The sequence below is a fragment of the Mizuhopecten yessoensis genome, unplaced genomic scaffold (assembly GCF_002113885.1).
Source record: "Mizuhopecten yessoensis strain PY_sf001 unplaced genomic scaffold, ASM211388v2 scaffold5789, whole genome shotgun sequence".
Lineage (NCBI taxonomy): Eukaryota > Metazoa > Mollusca > Bivalvia > Pectinida > Pectinidae > Mizuhopecten > Mizuhopecten yessoensis.
Genome location: NW_018406224.1, coordinates 758,173 through 772,397, shown reverse-complemented (window position 1 = coordinate 772,397; position 14,225 = coordinate 758,173). Strand labels below are relative to the sequence as shown.

The window sequence follows — 14,225 nt, the reverse complement described above, 5'->3', positions numbered from 1 at the left end:
CTATATAAACCAAAACTGTAATCTAAAGGCTAACTAAGGCAAAGCATTGCAAATTAATCCATAGCTTCCCACCAGTAATTATGTATGTATATATGTCACTGGAATACTTCTTGTACTCCCTCCCTATGCTAAAACATCCTTTCATACCACATCTTGTTAGCCTAGATGACCCATTTTTGCTTAATTTTTTCTAGTAGTTAAGGAAGAATTATCAAGACAGATTCTTAACAAAGGGCAATAACTCCTTAAAAAGGGTCGAAATGAACAAATACTACCCTGATGCAAAACAAGCTTTCATGAAATTGGCCCAGATGTTTATGAGACAGACAAAGTTTTTTTCAAGAAAAGGCCATAACGCCTTTTTTAAAGGGTTGGATTGAAAATATACTTCTTGGATGCACAATGTCAGGGGGCAGTTGCCATAGCTGTAAACTTATGTTGAAATTGGCCCCATAGTTTTGGAGGAGTTGTCTGGACAAGTGTTTTTCAACAAAGGGCCATTACTCGGTAAAAAAAAAATGGTCAGATTGAAAAAAGAAATTCCTGGATGCACACCATCAGGTGCTTGTAACCATATCTGAAAACTTTCGTTGAAATTGACCCCTTAGTTTTGGAGGACATGTCCGGACAAGGATTTTTCAACACAAGGCCATAACATTGAGGAAAAAAGGTCAGAATGAAAAAATAATACCTGGATGCACAACTGCAGGTGTCAGTTATCATATCTGGAAACTTTCGTTGAAATTGGTCCTCTACTTAAGAATCAGTGGATAGATAAACGGATAGACAAGCTGATTTCAATATACCCCCACCCCCTCCCCCCCCACCCCCAACTTCGTTTCGGGGTATAATGAAGTGTATAACACTTTTGTTATTAAGATTATTTTATTTATTTTTAGATAATTGCATAGCTTTGTCTATAACACAATCTCAAACCTAAAGAAGTTCTCCAGAGGAAAGATTACTATGACAGAATATATATTCATGAGTTATTACTGCTGCACATAACTTGAAAACATGCCTTACATAAAACAATGTTTTAGTATGATACAAAAACAGAAAATGTATCGGTATTTATCATAATAAACATTGATAGTCAAATCTTCAAGGTTATGTGAAATGGGGCATTGATCATGTTTGGCATGCTGAAAAAGTACTTTACCGGTTTTGGTTTTACATAAAAATGATTCTGTAAACAAAATACATATATAGGAAGTTTTTAAAGAAGTTTAAAATATAGACTACCAATGTAACTATATAAAGGCAAATTAACAATGTTAGTTTTATATTAAATTTTGTGAAAAGTTTGCATGTTTTTCCAATTAAAAGTATCACTAAGCTTACTTCATGTCTACCGATATGACATATTTAGTATCAAAATAACAGTAATTTTATACACTATACGCTATCATAATTCATTTCCAAATTAACATTTGCCTGTGATATTTATTGGTCATTTTGTTCGGATACCCCCGTCACTCAACCTGGTGGTATGCAAGGAGGTCCGCTACGGTTATCAGTAGTAATTATGAATAATCATTTATGCAGTTATTGATCATTTGTATGTATCTACATATGGTAAAATAATAAAGGAAATCAAAGTGGGGGCCAAATGTTGACCCCACCTTTTAAGATATTTTGTTATATTGATTGGAGCGCTTATTTTTGTGCCCAGATATGTGAATTGTTCTTAATGGTGGTTTATATAAAGTGCAATAATTGTATGTAAAATTAAACTTGATTAAAGTTTTTCTATGATATATCATTTGTTGATAATTTTAGTACATGTCTGTGGTTTGACCAGTTGACAGATATGTTCATTATATCCTGGAGGCGACAGCCCGATATCTCACACCGTCATATTAATTTAACAATGGTCTATGCAGTGTTTCTTGTGTAACGTATGGGGGAAATATACAAAATATCATACACAGAATCAGTATATGTTCGTTTTAAGATAGTAAATCGTTTTCTTGAATCGTAGATGAAGGGTCTGGCCGACTCTCTTTGTTGATGTAAATGTATGCTGAACAAATCGACGACGATTTTTCCAGGGAAAGACGCTGTTATGATTCAGTTTGTTTTCGTTGAGAAAAAGTAATTTAAAAGGGAACAACCAGAACGAATTAATTTTAAAAATAACACCAGTACCGTGCCAACTCCTAACCAAGTGGTACTTTACTACGTTTCCCCCTTAAAAACTCTTTGTAATCTGCGCCAGATCCCTGAAACTTTTCATACTATGCCGTCTGCCTGCATTCAAGATTACCTTACTTCATACTTTCCTGTGACGAATTTGAATTAAATTATACTAGACAATCCGTTACTTGTTTTGAAAGTGGATACTATTACAATAGTAATATTATTAAACAAACCATTAATTGACACTTTACCAGACTGACCGTGAATGTATGGGATAGAAGGCAAACCAGGAAGGCTAGCAATACTAGAGATACAATCAAAAGAAAAGATACAAGAAAACGCATTAATGGCGGCGGCGAGATTAGACGCTCTAGTTAAAAACATTATCGTTATGGCGCTAGACAAACCATTAAAGTTACTGATGCTAGACAGAACCTTATGAATTAAGGTACAATGTTGTGGTATTTCAAACATTACGGTTACTGATACGAAACAAAACATGAAGGTTATAGGTGCTAGACAAACCATTAAAGTTACTGATGCTAGACAGAACCTTATGAATTAAGGTACAATATTGTGGTATTTCAAACATTACGGTTACTGATACGAAACAAAACATGAAGGTTATAGGTGCTAGACAAACATTAAGGTTACTGATACTAGAAATTATATAAGGTACCCACAAGAAGAAAACAATATCAAATATTAACATATTCGAATCCAAAACTGTTACAGAATCAATGAGTTACTTCCCGTTGAACGATCGATACGCTTTTACTGCCGAGTACTTGTACATATATATATCTCCTCTATATACTTTTTCAGTCGTAACAATGAGATAACGATATTGAATTACGGGATACGTACACGTCGTAATATACCTCGTTATGACGGTATGCTTAGTTGAACACTATACTCTTGTAAGATTAACATAACGCAAACAAGTGATTGCTAAATTGCACCACATTTGGTTATATATACTGTAGGCCAATCATAAATTAATTACACTGCATTGTAAAGCTGATTGAAAATCCACATTGCTCTAGTACTGTTGTAACAAAATGGGAGGTGAGGAGTATGAACTCCTGAATTATTTGAGTTTACAAATAAAGAAAATATCTGGTTAGTTTCAATTTATATAACGAGTGTGTAAATATGTCCATATTACAAATACTTTTCGCGACACTATCAGTATTTTGCAGCCCAATTCCATAAACATTGTAGGTTATACATCATAACAACAAACAATTCGGGGGTCCTGTCACCTCTGTTGCTCTTAACACTATAAATGTAACCATTATATGCAAGACTTCATCCGCGACGTTTGTTTCTCACAAACTTGACCTGAATCTGTGCATTCGCTATGGTCTCGTAGTCTAGTAGGGGTAGTAGTCTAGTAGTGGGTAGTAGTCTCGTAGTTTCGTAAAATAGAATTTGCGTAGATATTCTAGATTCACTGTAATACTGCTTGAGCTGTATAGTTGGATATGACTGCCCCAGAATGGTTGCTATATATAATCAATTTGGCTTGGATATTCATCATCAGCTTGGATACAAATTAAGGAGTGCTTAACTAATGGTAACACTCATCATCATCTCAGTAATTAGCATAGACTGTGATCACTTTTAGCGCACCTGGATGGAAATGCTGGCTTGGATAATTATAGATCTTCAATGATTTTTATGATAGTTTTAAGATACTTATAACATCTAGGAATTTTGATTAATTAACTGATTAATTAACTGTTAAACATCACACTCTTAGTCACACATTACATTCTTACATTTTGTACAAGGTAATGTAGGCATCTTATTAAATGTTACAATAATAAAGATTATGAAATAACTATTTATATTAATATTTTCAAAGTACTAGAAAATGAAATAACACATTTCATCTCATCATATCAGCAGCTCATGGACTACAAAATTGATATATTTAATACTGAATATATATATTTATATATATGATTAATATCTAAATAATTTAAATTTTAACATTTGTCATTACAAATCTGAAAAAACTTATATAATGTATTATTGAATTAAATATGATTAAACACCACCTTAGGTAGAAGGGGTAACCACAGGTAAATACTGCCCATACTACTTAGAAACAGACTATAATCCTTCTAACAACATTCTTCCCCCCATGTTATTTTAAAAAGTGGGGGAAACGAGAACAAGCCGTATTGGGGTCACCTTTTACCTCAATTAACTAGCACCTTTTAGATCACCTGCCTTAAGGCAATTATAAGCTTATGTCATTGTGCGGCGGCCGTCATCCGTCTACTTTTCCTTTAAACAAATTCTGAAGAACCGACAGGTTGGTTTGGCTGGTGGCTTCGTGTGATAGAGCCCGACAAAGTTTGAAATGATAATGACATTGACCTACTTTCAGGGTCAAATGTGTCAAACACTTCAAACGACTTCTACGGATGAACTGAAAGGTATGTAATCTTTATATTTGGCTGGTGGCTTCCTAGGATAGAGCCCGACAAAGTTTGAGAATGAAAATGACCTCGACCTAAAAATAGTTGCGAACATAATATTATGTTTTTCTAAATAATTGACCTTTGGTACAGTTTTGAAAAAGTACACGTGACCTTTATACCCTTGAAAACCAGTGAATACAATTTTATTTGCTCTTTCATTCTTTCAAAAATAAGACGAAACAAGATTAATTGTATTATACGCATCTTTATATATATTTATAAATATATAGGTATGTTTTTGCTCATAACCAAACTCTAATAATCTGATCAGCCAATGTTGAACATTTTAGCTACTGCCGGAGTTCGCAGAGAGATGTTTGTATACGCAGAATAACATGGTTTGATATCATAGCAATATAGACAAGTATCGAGTAAGCTTTTGTACTTTTAACGATCTTACTGACTAAAAATGTTCCCTTATTAATTTTCCAATAATGATCAAAGTAATCCATAGTTTATTCGGTCTGAGAAATCTTGCTGCGGAGTCTTACAAATTGGTCAGTCAGTTCCTTCCAATGGTTTAAAAACAATCGAACAACCGGATGTCGTAACGTCGTCCATTAATCCGTCCAAATGTTAAGAAAACACACTATACAATTTCAATTTCAAAAGTATTTTATTGACAATACATATATAATACAAACATATAAGTTAACATTAAAGAAGATATTAGAACAGTATTGACAAAAGAATAAGACAATAGGCTTTGCCTATACCAGTCTTCTAATTCCGGTAGCTATGTACAATGCTTAAATATATAAAATGTTGTGATTCGTTTCCTCTCACACTCATGCACACCCACACCCACACCAGCTTATGTCTAATACTCGTTATTTAAGGGATAAAACTTGCCTGAATAACAATAATAATAACAATACATGAATATTCATTTGGAATTTATCTAGCACGTATAAGTAACGAAACGTTTTGATGATTTAATATAAGAGTCAACATGTATAAGAATAGTTTTATTTAATTGGTCAGATGCATTACTAATACCATATACTAAACAGTGCGGATTTAAATATCCGTATAGATTATAAATAGTGGTAATATGATGCCTAATATTAGAATACAGAGGACATTGAAAGAAAAAATGTATTAGATCTTCCCTCTGTACACCACATACACAGGAAGCATCATCAATCAGATGGTCTTGTAACTTATCACAGTTAAGATCACTTTTAAAATTTCTTAGCTGACCTAAAAGTATGTGAAGTTTCCTCGGAACACAGTTAATAAAAGTTTCTGAGACGGATGTATCAAAGTTTTTTAAGTTTCTTTATAAAAGATGAAATTGAGATAGAGTCTCGTACAGTGCTATCAAGTGCATTCCATTTACCATTGTAGAAGGGAAGAAGCTATTAATATAAGTGGTAGATCTTGTCTGTGGTATATTTAAGAATCTGTTATTTCTGAAGATTTTAGAAATGGTTGAATGATATTATCGAGATAAGTTGCAGTGTAATTATTAAGAATCTTATACATTAATGTTAGTTTGTGATTTTGTCTTCGTGTGTGTAATGTTTCAAGTTGTGTTTCAGTATACAGAATGTGATGAGATGTACCTCGTCTGAGGCCAGTAATTAAACGCATAGCTTCTAGTTGAACTGATTCGAAAAGATCTGTACAACCGTATGTCGTTATGTTTCCAATATCTCCGTCGAAACGTTCACAAGCAGATGTCGTTGGGTCGGCCCTTACTCGGTCCAAAGGTACATATGACGGTCATTGGTAGTAATCTCTCCCAGATAGCACTGCAATCCCCTTCATTCATCTGTGTGAGAGCCTCACGCTATTTTAAGTAGATGTTCGCATAACGCTATGCGTTAAAGTTATCAATTAATTTCTGTCTTCATCTCACATAAACCCAAGTTTTTACATTAACATGATTATTCAGGCCGATAACCCTAACCTCTAATCCAACCGAGTTTCTGTATTTCAATATGCATGTGCGACATCGCATCATAATTTGATAACTCAATCTTATGATATATTTGTTTACTGACTTTTATCAAATAGTATGTGCTTATATGTTTATGAGGGAAGAGCAGGCACAGCATCAATCTTTACATTTCTTTTGTAATTCATATATATGTCCCATGTCATATAAGCAACCCGTTACTCTGCCCGAGAATCTTATGCTGCAACATACAAGGCTACACAGATTTTAATTTGACTATATAGGACTAGGAAACCCTCTGCTGTCAGCTCAAACGCTATATTATTATATAATGAGTATGACATCATAATGGATATACCTCTTCAGAAGAGATTCTAAATGACATATCATATAACTTGGATGTATGTTAAATGTATGTATTGCCATTCAAATTATCACGTGTATACTAAACATGAAAAGAAATATTCAATCCATATTATCAACTACGGCTGACTCACAACTGGTAGCAAATATCTACATCAAATTCTGGCACGACCAGCACACCAGAATCAAATTCGCCCAATGTGATACTGTTCGTCATTGATCGGATAGTCCGAAACAACTATCACCTTTTATTTATAAACATTTTTGATGGGACGGATATAGTCTGAACGTCCTCCATAAGGTCTCTGTGATGAAAACGCACACCGAGTTTGGTAAGCACTACACTTACTAATTTTTGGTATATCGGAGAAATACACAATGTTTACTATACACGGATGAAAAGTGTTATCTCTGCCGCTGAGCCGATACAAATATCAACTACGACTATTTAAAACCTTTAAGGAAATATTTTCTGGACAGGATATATTTCGGCACGAGTTACGGCAAGTTAATCGGTTTGTCTCGTTACTGAAGGCGATGCCACAGAGGTCCGACGGAACATACCTCGTGTGTAACATAATAAATTGAAATCTAAAACATACCTCGTGTGTAACATAATATAGTGAAATCTTAAACATACCTCGTGTGTAACATAATATAGTGAAATTTAAAACATACCTCGTGTGTAACATAATATAGTGAAATTTAAAACATACCTCGTGTGTAACATAATATAGTGAAATCTTAAACTCACCTCGTGTGTAACATAATATAGTGAAATCTTAAACATACCTCGTGTGTAACATAATATAGTGAAATCTAAAACACACCTCGTGTGTAACATAATAAAGTGAAATCTAAAACACACATTGTTTATGAACAAATATTAAGTCCTCATAGCCAATTCACTCCTACAGCTTGAAAGAAGATTGAAATGTTGAACTGGCAGAGCTAATACATCATCTTTCTATCTGTGTGCCGAAAGTATTGCAGACAGAGCTAATACATCATCTTTCTATCTGTGTGCAGAAAGTATTGCAGACAGAGCTAATACATCATCTTTCTATCTGTGTGCAGAAAGTATTGCAGACAGAGCTAATACATCATCTTTCTATCTGTGTGCAGAAAGTATTGCAGACAGAGCTAATACATCATCTTTCTATCTGTGTGCAGAAAGTATTGCAGACAGAGCTAATACATCATCTTTCTATCTGTGTGCAGAAAGTATTGCAGACAGAGCTAATACATCATCTTTCTATCTGTGTGCAGAAAGTATTGCAGACAGAGCTAATACATCATCTTTCTATCTGTGTGCAGAAAGTATTGCGGATATTCTCCGGTATACCAGGAAATATCAATTGAACTTCGAACCGAACATCTTGTACAATTGTTTTCACAGAGACCATGATGAGGTAGTTCTGACTATCTCCGCCCAATCAAAATATCAAAAGGAAATAGTCCGTTATCTTGGACTATTGCTCGAAGGCTCCAGGAAATAAGATTGAATCCCTGAATGGCCTGTTCCGTATGATTTAAACGTATAACACTAAACAAGGTCTGCTCTCTCACACATATATGAATTTTTCAGGAGACAATTATCATCAACAAGCCCCCCACTTTTAGACATCCAGGCGCAGTCGGCGTTATTCTTTTTCCCCGGATACCCGGCACTGTAGTTGTTGAGTTGATAGTATGGCAAGTAGGCAGTGATAAGGCTGGCCCCATTAAGCCATACCCATGATCCCTCGCTGTCCTTGTCGTTGACACCTATCCATAATACTGCAGAGGTTATATTCTCTGTAAACGGAAAAATATTTTTGTAGTCTTTCTTTATTCTTAAATTGATACTCATACGAAGCTAAGATAAAGTTCCATGTTGGTAAAGCGGTATAGCTGATTGATGCAACCAGCGTCTTTAACCCCTATATTAACGACACCTACCCAAAAGCGGAAGCTTGGAGAGATGATCAGAGCTGCCGACGGGTAATTCCCAGCTCGGCGAATTAATACATTGTACCGGAGATTGTGAACTTGAGACATGAACGGGACACAAAACATATAATATATTTATATCGTATTTAATAAATGTAACATGTGTAAACTCCACACAAAACAATACAGAACGTACTATCTCAATTAGAATAGATTAATGCCTTTTTTTCTCTAAGAGTTAACATCACGAAATATGCATTTTGCATGTAGTTGATTTTTTTTTACTCAATTGGAAAACGAAGATTATGATTGAAAAGCAATTTATAGCGAACATTTACCTAAATAATTGACAAATGCCTCCAACTTTTGAGCGTTGTCAATAACGACAAGTCGGCCATGATATTGTTCACACTGCGTCTTTGCGTCGTTCCATGTTAAGGCATCGTCGTGTTTCTTCACACATAGAGGTCCGTCGCCCAATAGTACATAACCTGCCCGAACACAACCTGATGTGGAAGAGGAGTTGGACGAAATTAGATAATCAATTAGTTGAAACAAGAGGAGTACAGAATATTGGACTTGTGAAAATACTAAGCATTGCTAATAGTGACTTTTATGTGGCTAACAGTGCGCACGAGACTACAATGAACGTGTAAATGACAACACGTAACTACCATTTTATAATAAAAAGTATACGAGACTATAATTCAATTGCTAGTAACATGCAACAGACTTTAAATGTAGTGTTGCTGTATTAGCAATGAGGACACAACGACTACTGTGCTAACAGAATATATGAGATTACAATTAAAGTGCAAGTAACATGCGCAAAACTTTATTTATACTGAATGAAACAACAACAGTTGTGTTGATCAGTGTCTATCAGTAGAAACTAAAAGTGTTAATGCTGAACCCAAATCTTCAGTGATAGTATTGATAAGGTGAATGTGAATGTTTCTAAAAAAAAGAGAATTATTTACTTTTAATTCCCGTTTGAGAATGAATTAATGCTGGTTATTTCGGGGCGAAAAGAGGAGTAAGAAAACTCGAGGTTTCATCTCTGCGAAAAACAGGAAAAATTGAAGGTATTTCGTTTTTTCATGCTTGATTTGTCGTCTTTTAGTCTTTTAGTGTGTGATATGTCATCTTTTATTATTTTCGTGCGTGATTTGTCGACTTTTAGTCTTTTCCTGCGTGTAATGTCATTTTTTAGTCTTTTCGTGCATGACATATCGTTTTTTTAGTCTTTTCGTGCGTAATATATCGTTTTTTAGTCTTTTTGTGCGTGATTTGTCGTCTTTTAGTCTTTTCGTGCGTGATATGTCGTCTTCTCGTCTTTTTGTGCGTGATATGTTGTCTTTTAGTCTTTTCGTGCTTGATTTGTCGTCTTTTCGTCTTTTCATGCGTGATTTGACGTCTTTTCATGGTTACACAGACCACAACAGTGGTGAGCTGTGGCATATAGTTTGTATAGGGTTTTCTTTCGTGGCGAAAAGACTGACAAACGAGATTCAAGCAACTATTATATCTGGTCTCGCCGGGGCGAAAAGACGAACGCACGAAATGGCACAAATCAGGCAGTGTATGCTACAGAAATCATATCCAAACTATACGTGACAGCTCACCACTACCACTCTCTGCGGCTCTTTATTCTACAGCCTTACGCTGTCATTGTATGTATCTATATAAATTCTTCTACATAATAAGCTTGACAGCTTATAATATACAGCATTGTATGTCTTTACTCAGCAGGAAACGCCGATGTATTTTGTGTCTCTATACTCTACTATCAGCGATGTCTTACTTTTTGTCCTATTATTCACAAGCGACCATCTTACTGTTTAACTCAATACTCTAGATCCAATACTGTCTTACTTTCTGTATGCTGATAGATGACCTCCGACTCCTCGAGAATAGATACCAGGTTGGTTTCTAGGTAACTGAATCCATGACAGGTGCCAGTTTCAATGCTGTGGCCACACATAAGACATGCTGTGCTATCCTGGCAGATAGACACACAGTCGGACAGTCCCCGGGCTGTGGTTGAGTACACGACCTCACCAGTTGTGTTGTGCCAGTGATGATTCCCTTCCTTCCTCCAATACCCAGACTGGATTGTACCATCACCTACACCTTCAGCATTAAACATGAATACAATTAATTGTTTATAAAGTATACATATGTTTAATTATAGAGGTATGGCTTGTGGTTAGCGCGTTGATCGTACTCGAGATAGTGAAATTTAAAAGTAACAAAATACACCAAAATCAACCAACTCTTATAAGGTTTAGACTATAAACTGTCATGTCCTAACTACAACCGTATTTACTGCATCGCATCGAAAGGATGAGGAAAGAGTTTTCAGAAATGACATTACGTGTATATCAGTTTTCTAGAGTCTATAGTGAAAAAGAAAACCGTAAAAGGACCTGACCAATAGAGGTGTATTAAATCAACTATTTAACCAAATGAATACTATAGGACCTAGTGTGGTTAGCTATCCCTTCTGGTTGTTTACGGAATAGCACAATGTCAATTTACTATTATCATGCCATTGACATTTTTAACAAGATTGCACAAGGTCCGTTTATTATTCACACTTCATTGACATTTTAACAAAGGTTTATTGTCAAAATGGGGGATCAGTTTGAAAGGAATTAAAACCAACTAATTCTTGTTTTGATTATTCTTTTTATTATGATCTGGATCGATATTAAATTTAATCGACCAGAAAAACGAAATATATATTATTGCATTGCCCCTTCGTTGACCCCAAAAATCTCGAAAGGGGTCACACAAACTTTATTCAAAAGTAGAGTCAACGCCTATGGAGATTTAACATTAGCTTTAATCCAAAAAGGTATGGGTATAGGAAGCTTAAATCAGGAACAGTTAGTTTCAGAATTCTGTTTATGATAAATGGGACCTCATTGACTTCACCTGTGTGAATGTTAAAAGTGCGGTAGTACCATTTCTCCTAGAGCATTTAAATAACACAATTATTATAAAATTATATCATCATCATGTGCAACATATTCCAACTGCTATTTTGATTCCTGTATTACACTATTTAAGGAAGAATTGCTCTTTTTATGGAAGAGTTAAGCAGAAAAGTATGTGAAGTTTCATTACTTATGACATATCTGTAAACTTCCGTTGAAATTGGCCCCATAGTTTTGGAGGACAACAATTTTTCAACAAAGGGCCATAACTTTTGTAAAAAAAAAAAAGTCAGAATAAAAACACAATACCTGATGCAAAACCTCAGGTGGTAGTCATCATATCTTGAAACGTTCATAGAAATTCTCTACGGACAGACAAGCTGATTCCAGTATACCCCCTCCAACTTCGTTTCAGAGGATAATTAAGTGCATAATAGTTTTACCATAAAGATTATTTGATTGTTTTATATAATTGCATATCTTTGTCTATAACACAATCTCAACCGTAAGTTTTTCTCCAGAGGAAATTTATTTGGCAGAATACATATTTATGAGTTATTATTGCTGCACATAACTTTAAAACATGCGTAATAGAATAAAGTGTTTTGGTATGATACAAAAACAGAAAATGTATCGGTATTTACCATAATAAACATTGCTAATCAATTCTCCATGATAATGTGAAATTGGGCATTGAACATGTTTGGCATGCTAAAAAAAAGTACTTTACCAGTTTTGATATTACATAAAAAATATTCTGTAGACAACATATACAATGTATATATATAAAGTTTTTAAAGAAGAATAAAAGACAGACTACCATTGTAACTATATGTTTTAAATCTTGTGAAATTTTTTGTATGTTTTTCTAATTAAAAGTATCACTACGCTTACTTCATGTTTACCAATATGACATATTTAGTATCAAAATAACAGTGATTTTATACCCTTTACACTATCATAATTCATTTTCAAAATAACATTCGCCTGTGACATTTATCTATCATTTTGTTAGGATACCCCGTCACTCAATCTGGTGTTATACAAGAAGGTCCACTGCGGTTATCAATAGTAGTTATGAATATACATATGGAAAAAGAATAAAAGAAATCAAAGTGAGGGCCAAATGTTGCCCCACCTTTTGCAATATACATGTATGTAGGTCTGCCATAAAGGCATCTTTCGGTAAAAATAAAGGCTTATCGGTGAGGGGCAACTCAAATTAAGTAAACTTCTCGTGTCATCTTTCTTTGTAGTGGGAATTTCGCGTCGGTCAAACTAACCATCGTATCCTTTAACTAATTAATTAGTGTATTCAATTATCAATGGACACTATTTGAGCTGTGTATTGTCTGTGTCTGTATGTTTACTAGTATCAAATGTTGCCTGTGTTTTTTTCAATATGGGGATTTAAACGAGTTGTGTTTTTAAAATTCAGGCCACTTCTACCTTCTTCTCGTGTTATGTTTTGTTCGAACAAAACATGGTATATTTGGTATCTATGTTGAAACGAGTTATTTATACGCCAACTATAAACTCCGAGAAAGTCGGAATCGACCAACCGACTCTATATCACTAGTATACTAATGATACATACAGTAGCCCCTCCCGATCAGTTCAATGCAAACAATTAGGAACAATACGGTCGGAGAACGTCGCTCCGTTTTCATGGTGTACCGATCGCGATGACACAGAGTGAGCGTGTCTGTGTGAATATAAACTCAAGATGTCTCCACCTCTAGCTACCGAAGATATTCACCGTTCGCACATGATTGGCAAACTCAGAAACGGAAAAGGGCAAATTATATGCAGATCAAAAACTGGAAAATTAAAAATAAAATATCTATTTCCAAAACTGCCCTTAAAAACCACAGATCCGGATCATTCAATGTATTTATCTCGGAAGATCTAACAAGACAGAGATAGAAACTCATCGGTGAACTTTCCTGTGCGCGTAAAGCCAAAAGCATTGCTTCGTACTGGACGAACGACGGTCGCATACTTTTTGTGCATGTGGCAAAAACTGAAATCTTGAAGCACCGACAAAGATAATTGCAACGGACATCAGTTCCAGGATTTTCCGATTATTTTTCATCCTTCCGGAAATAACCGATCATCTCTAAACGAAGTTACATGCCTGTTAGTATCTTTTATGTGATATACTTTTTTCACTCAGGATGTATATTAGTTTTTATCTAAATAAAAAAGTAATAAAACATGAAGATTGTTTTCACTGTATGAAGATATTCATGTATGGGTTGAAACACAATTGTCTTTGCTTCAAGGATACACTTACTGTTTCCCCACTGGACGCCTACTTCCAGACATTTTTTTTAAAAGGCAATGTGTAGTAAGGGGAAGCAACTCTGTTAACGCATGCATGTGTTACCATTAAAGAGCTTCGCTCTTATTATTCAAATCCCACCTGTCACTGGTATTCCTTTCCTT

General features: G+C 34.8%; 1 protein-coding gene across 1 annotated transcript in view; it reads right to left on the bottom strand.

Annotated features, from left to right (window-relative positions):
• Positions 1 to 6,144: 6,144 nt before the first annotated feature.
• Positions 6,145 to 14,225, bottom strand: part of LOC110451077 — a 45,866-nt gene continuing 37,785 nt past the window's right edge. Inside the window, exons 2-4 of the mRNA XM_021498931.1 lie at positions 10,711 to 10,968; positions 9,174 to 9,341; positions 6,145 to 8,700 (exon numbers count right to left, since the gene is read on the bottom strand). Coding sequence (XP_021354606.1) covers positions 8,450 to 8,700; positions 9,174 to 9,341; positions 10,711 to 10,968 — 677 coding nt within the window. The 3' untranslated portion in view covers positions 6,145 to 8,449. The remainder of the gene's footprint in view (positions 8,701 to 9,173; positions 9,342 to 10,710; positions 10,969 to 14,225) is intronic.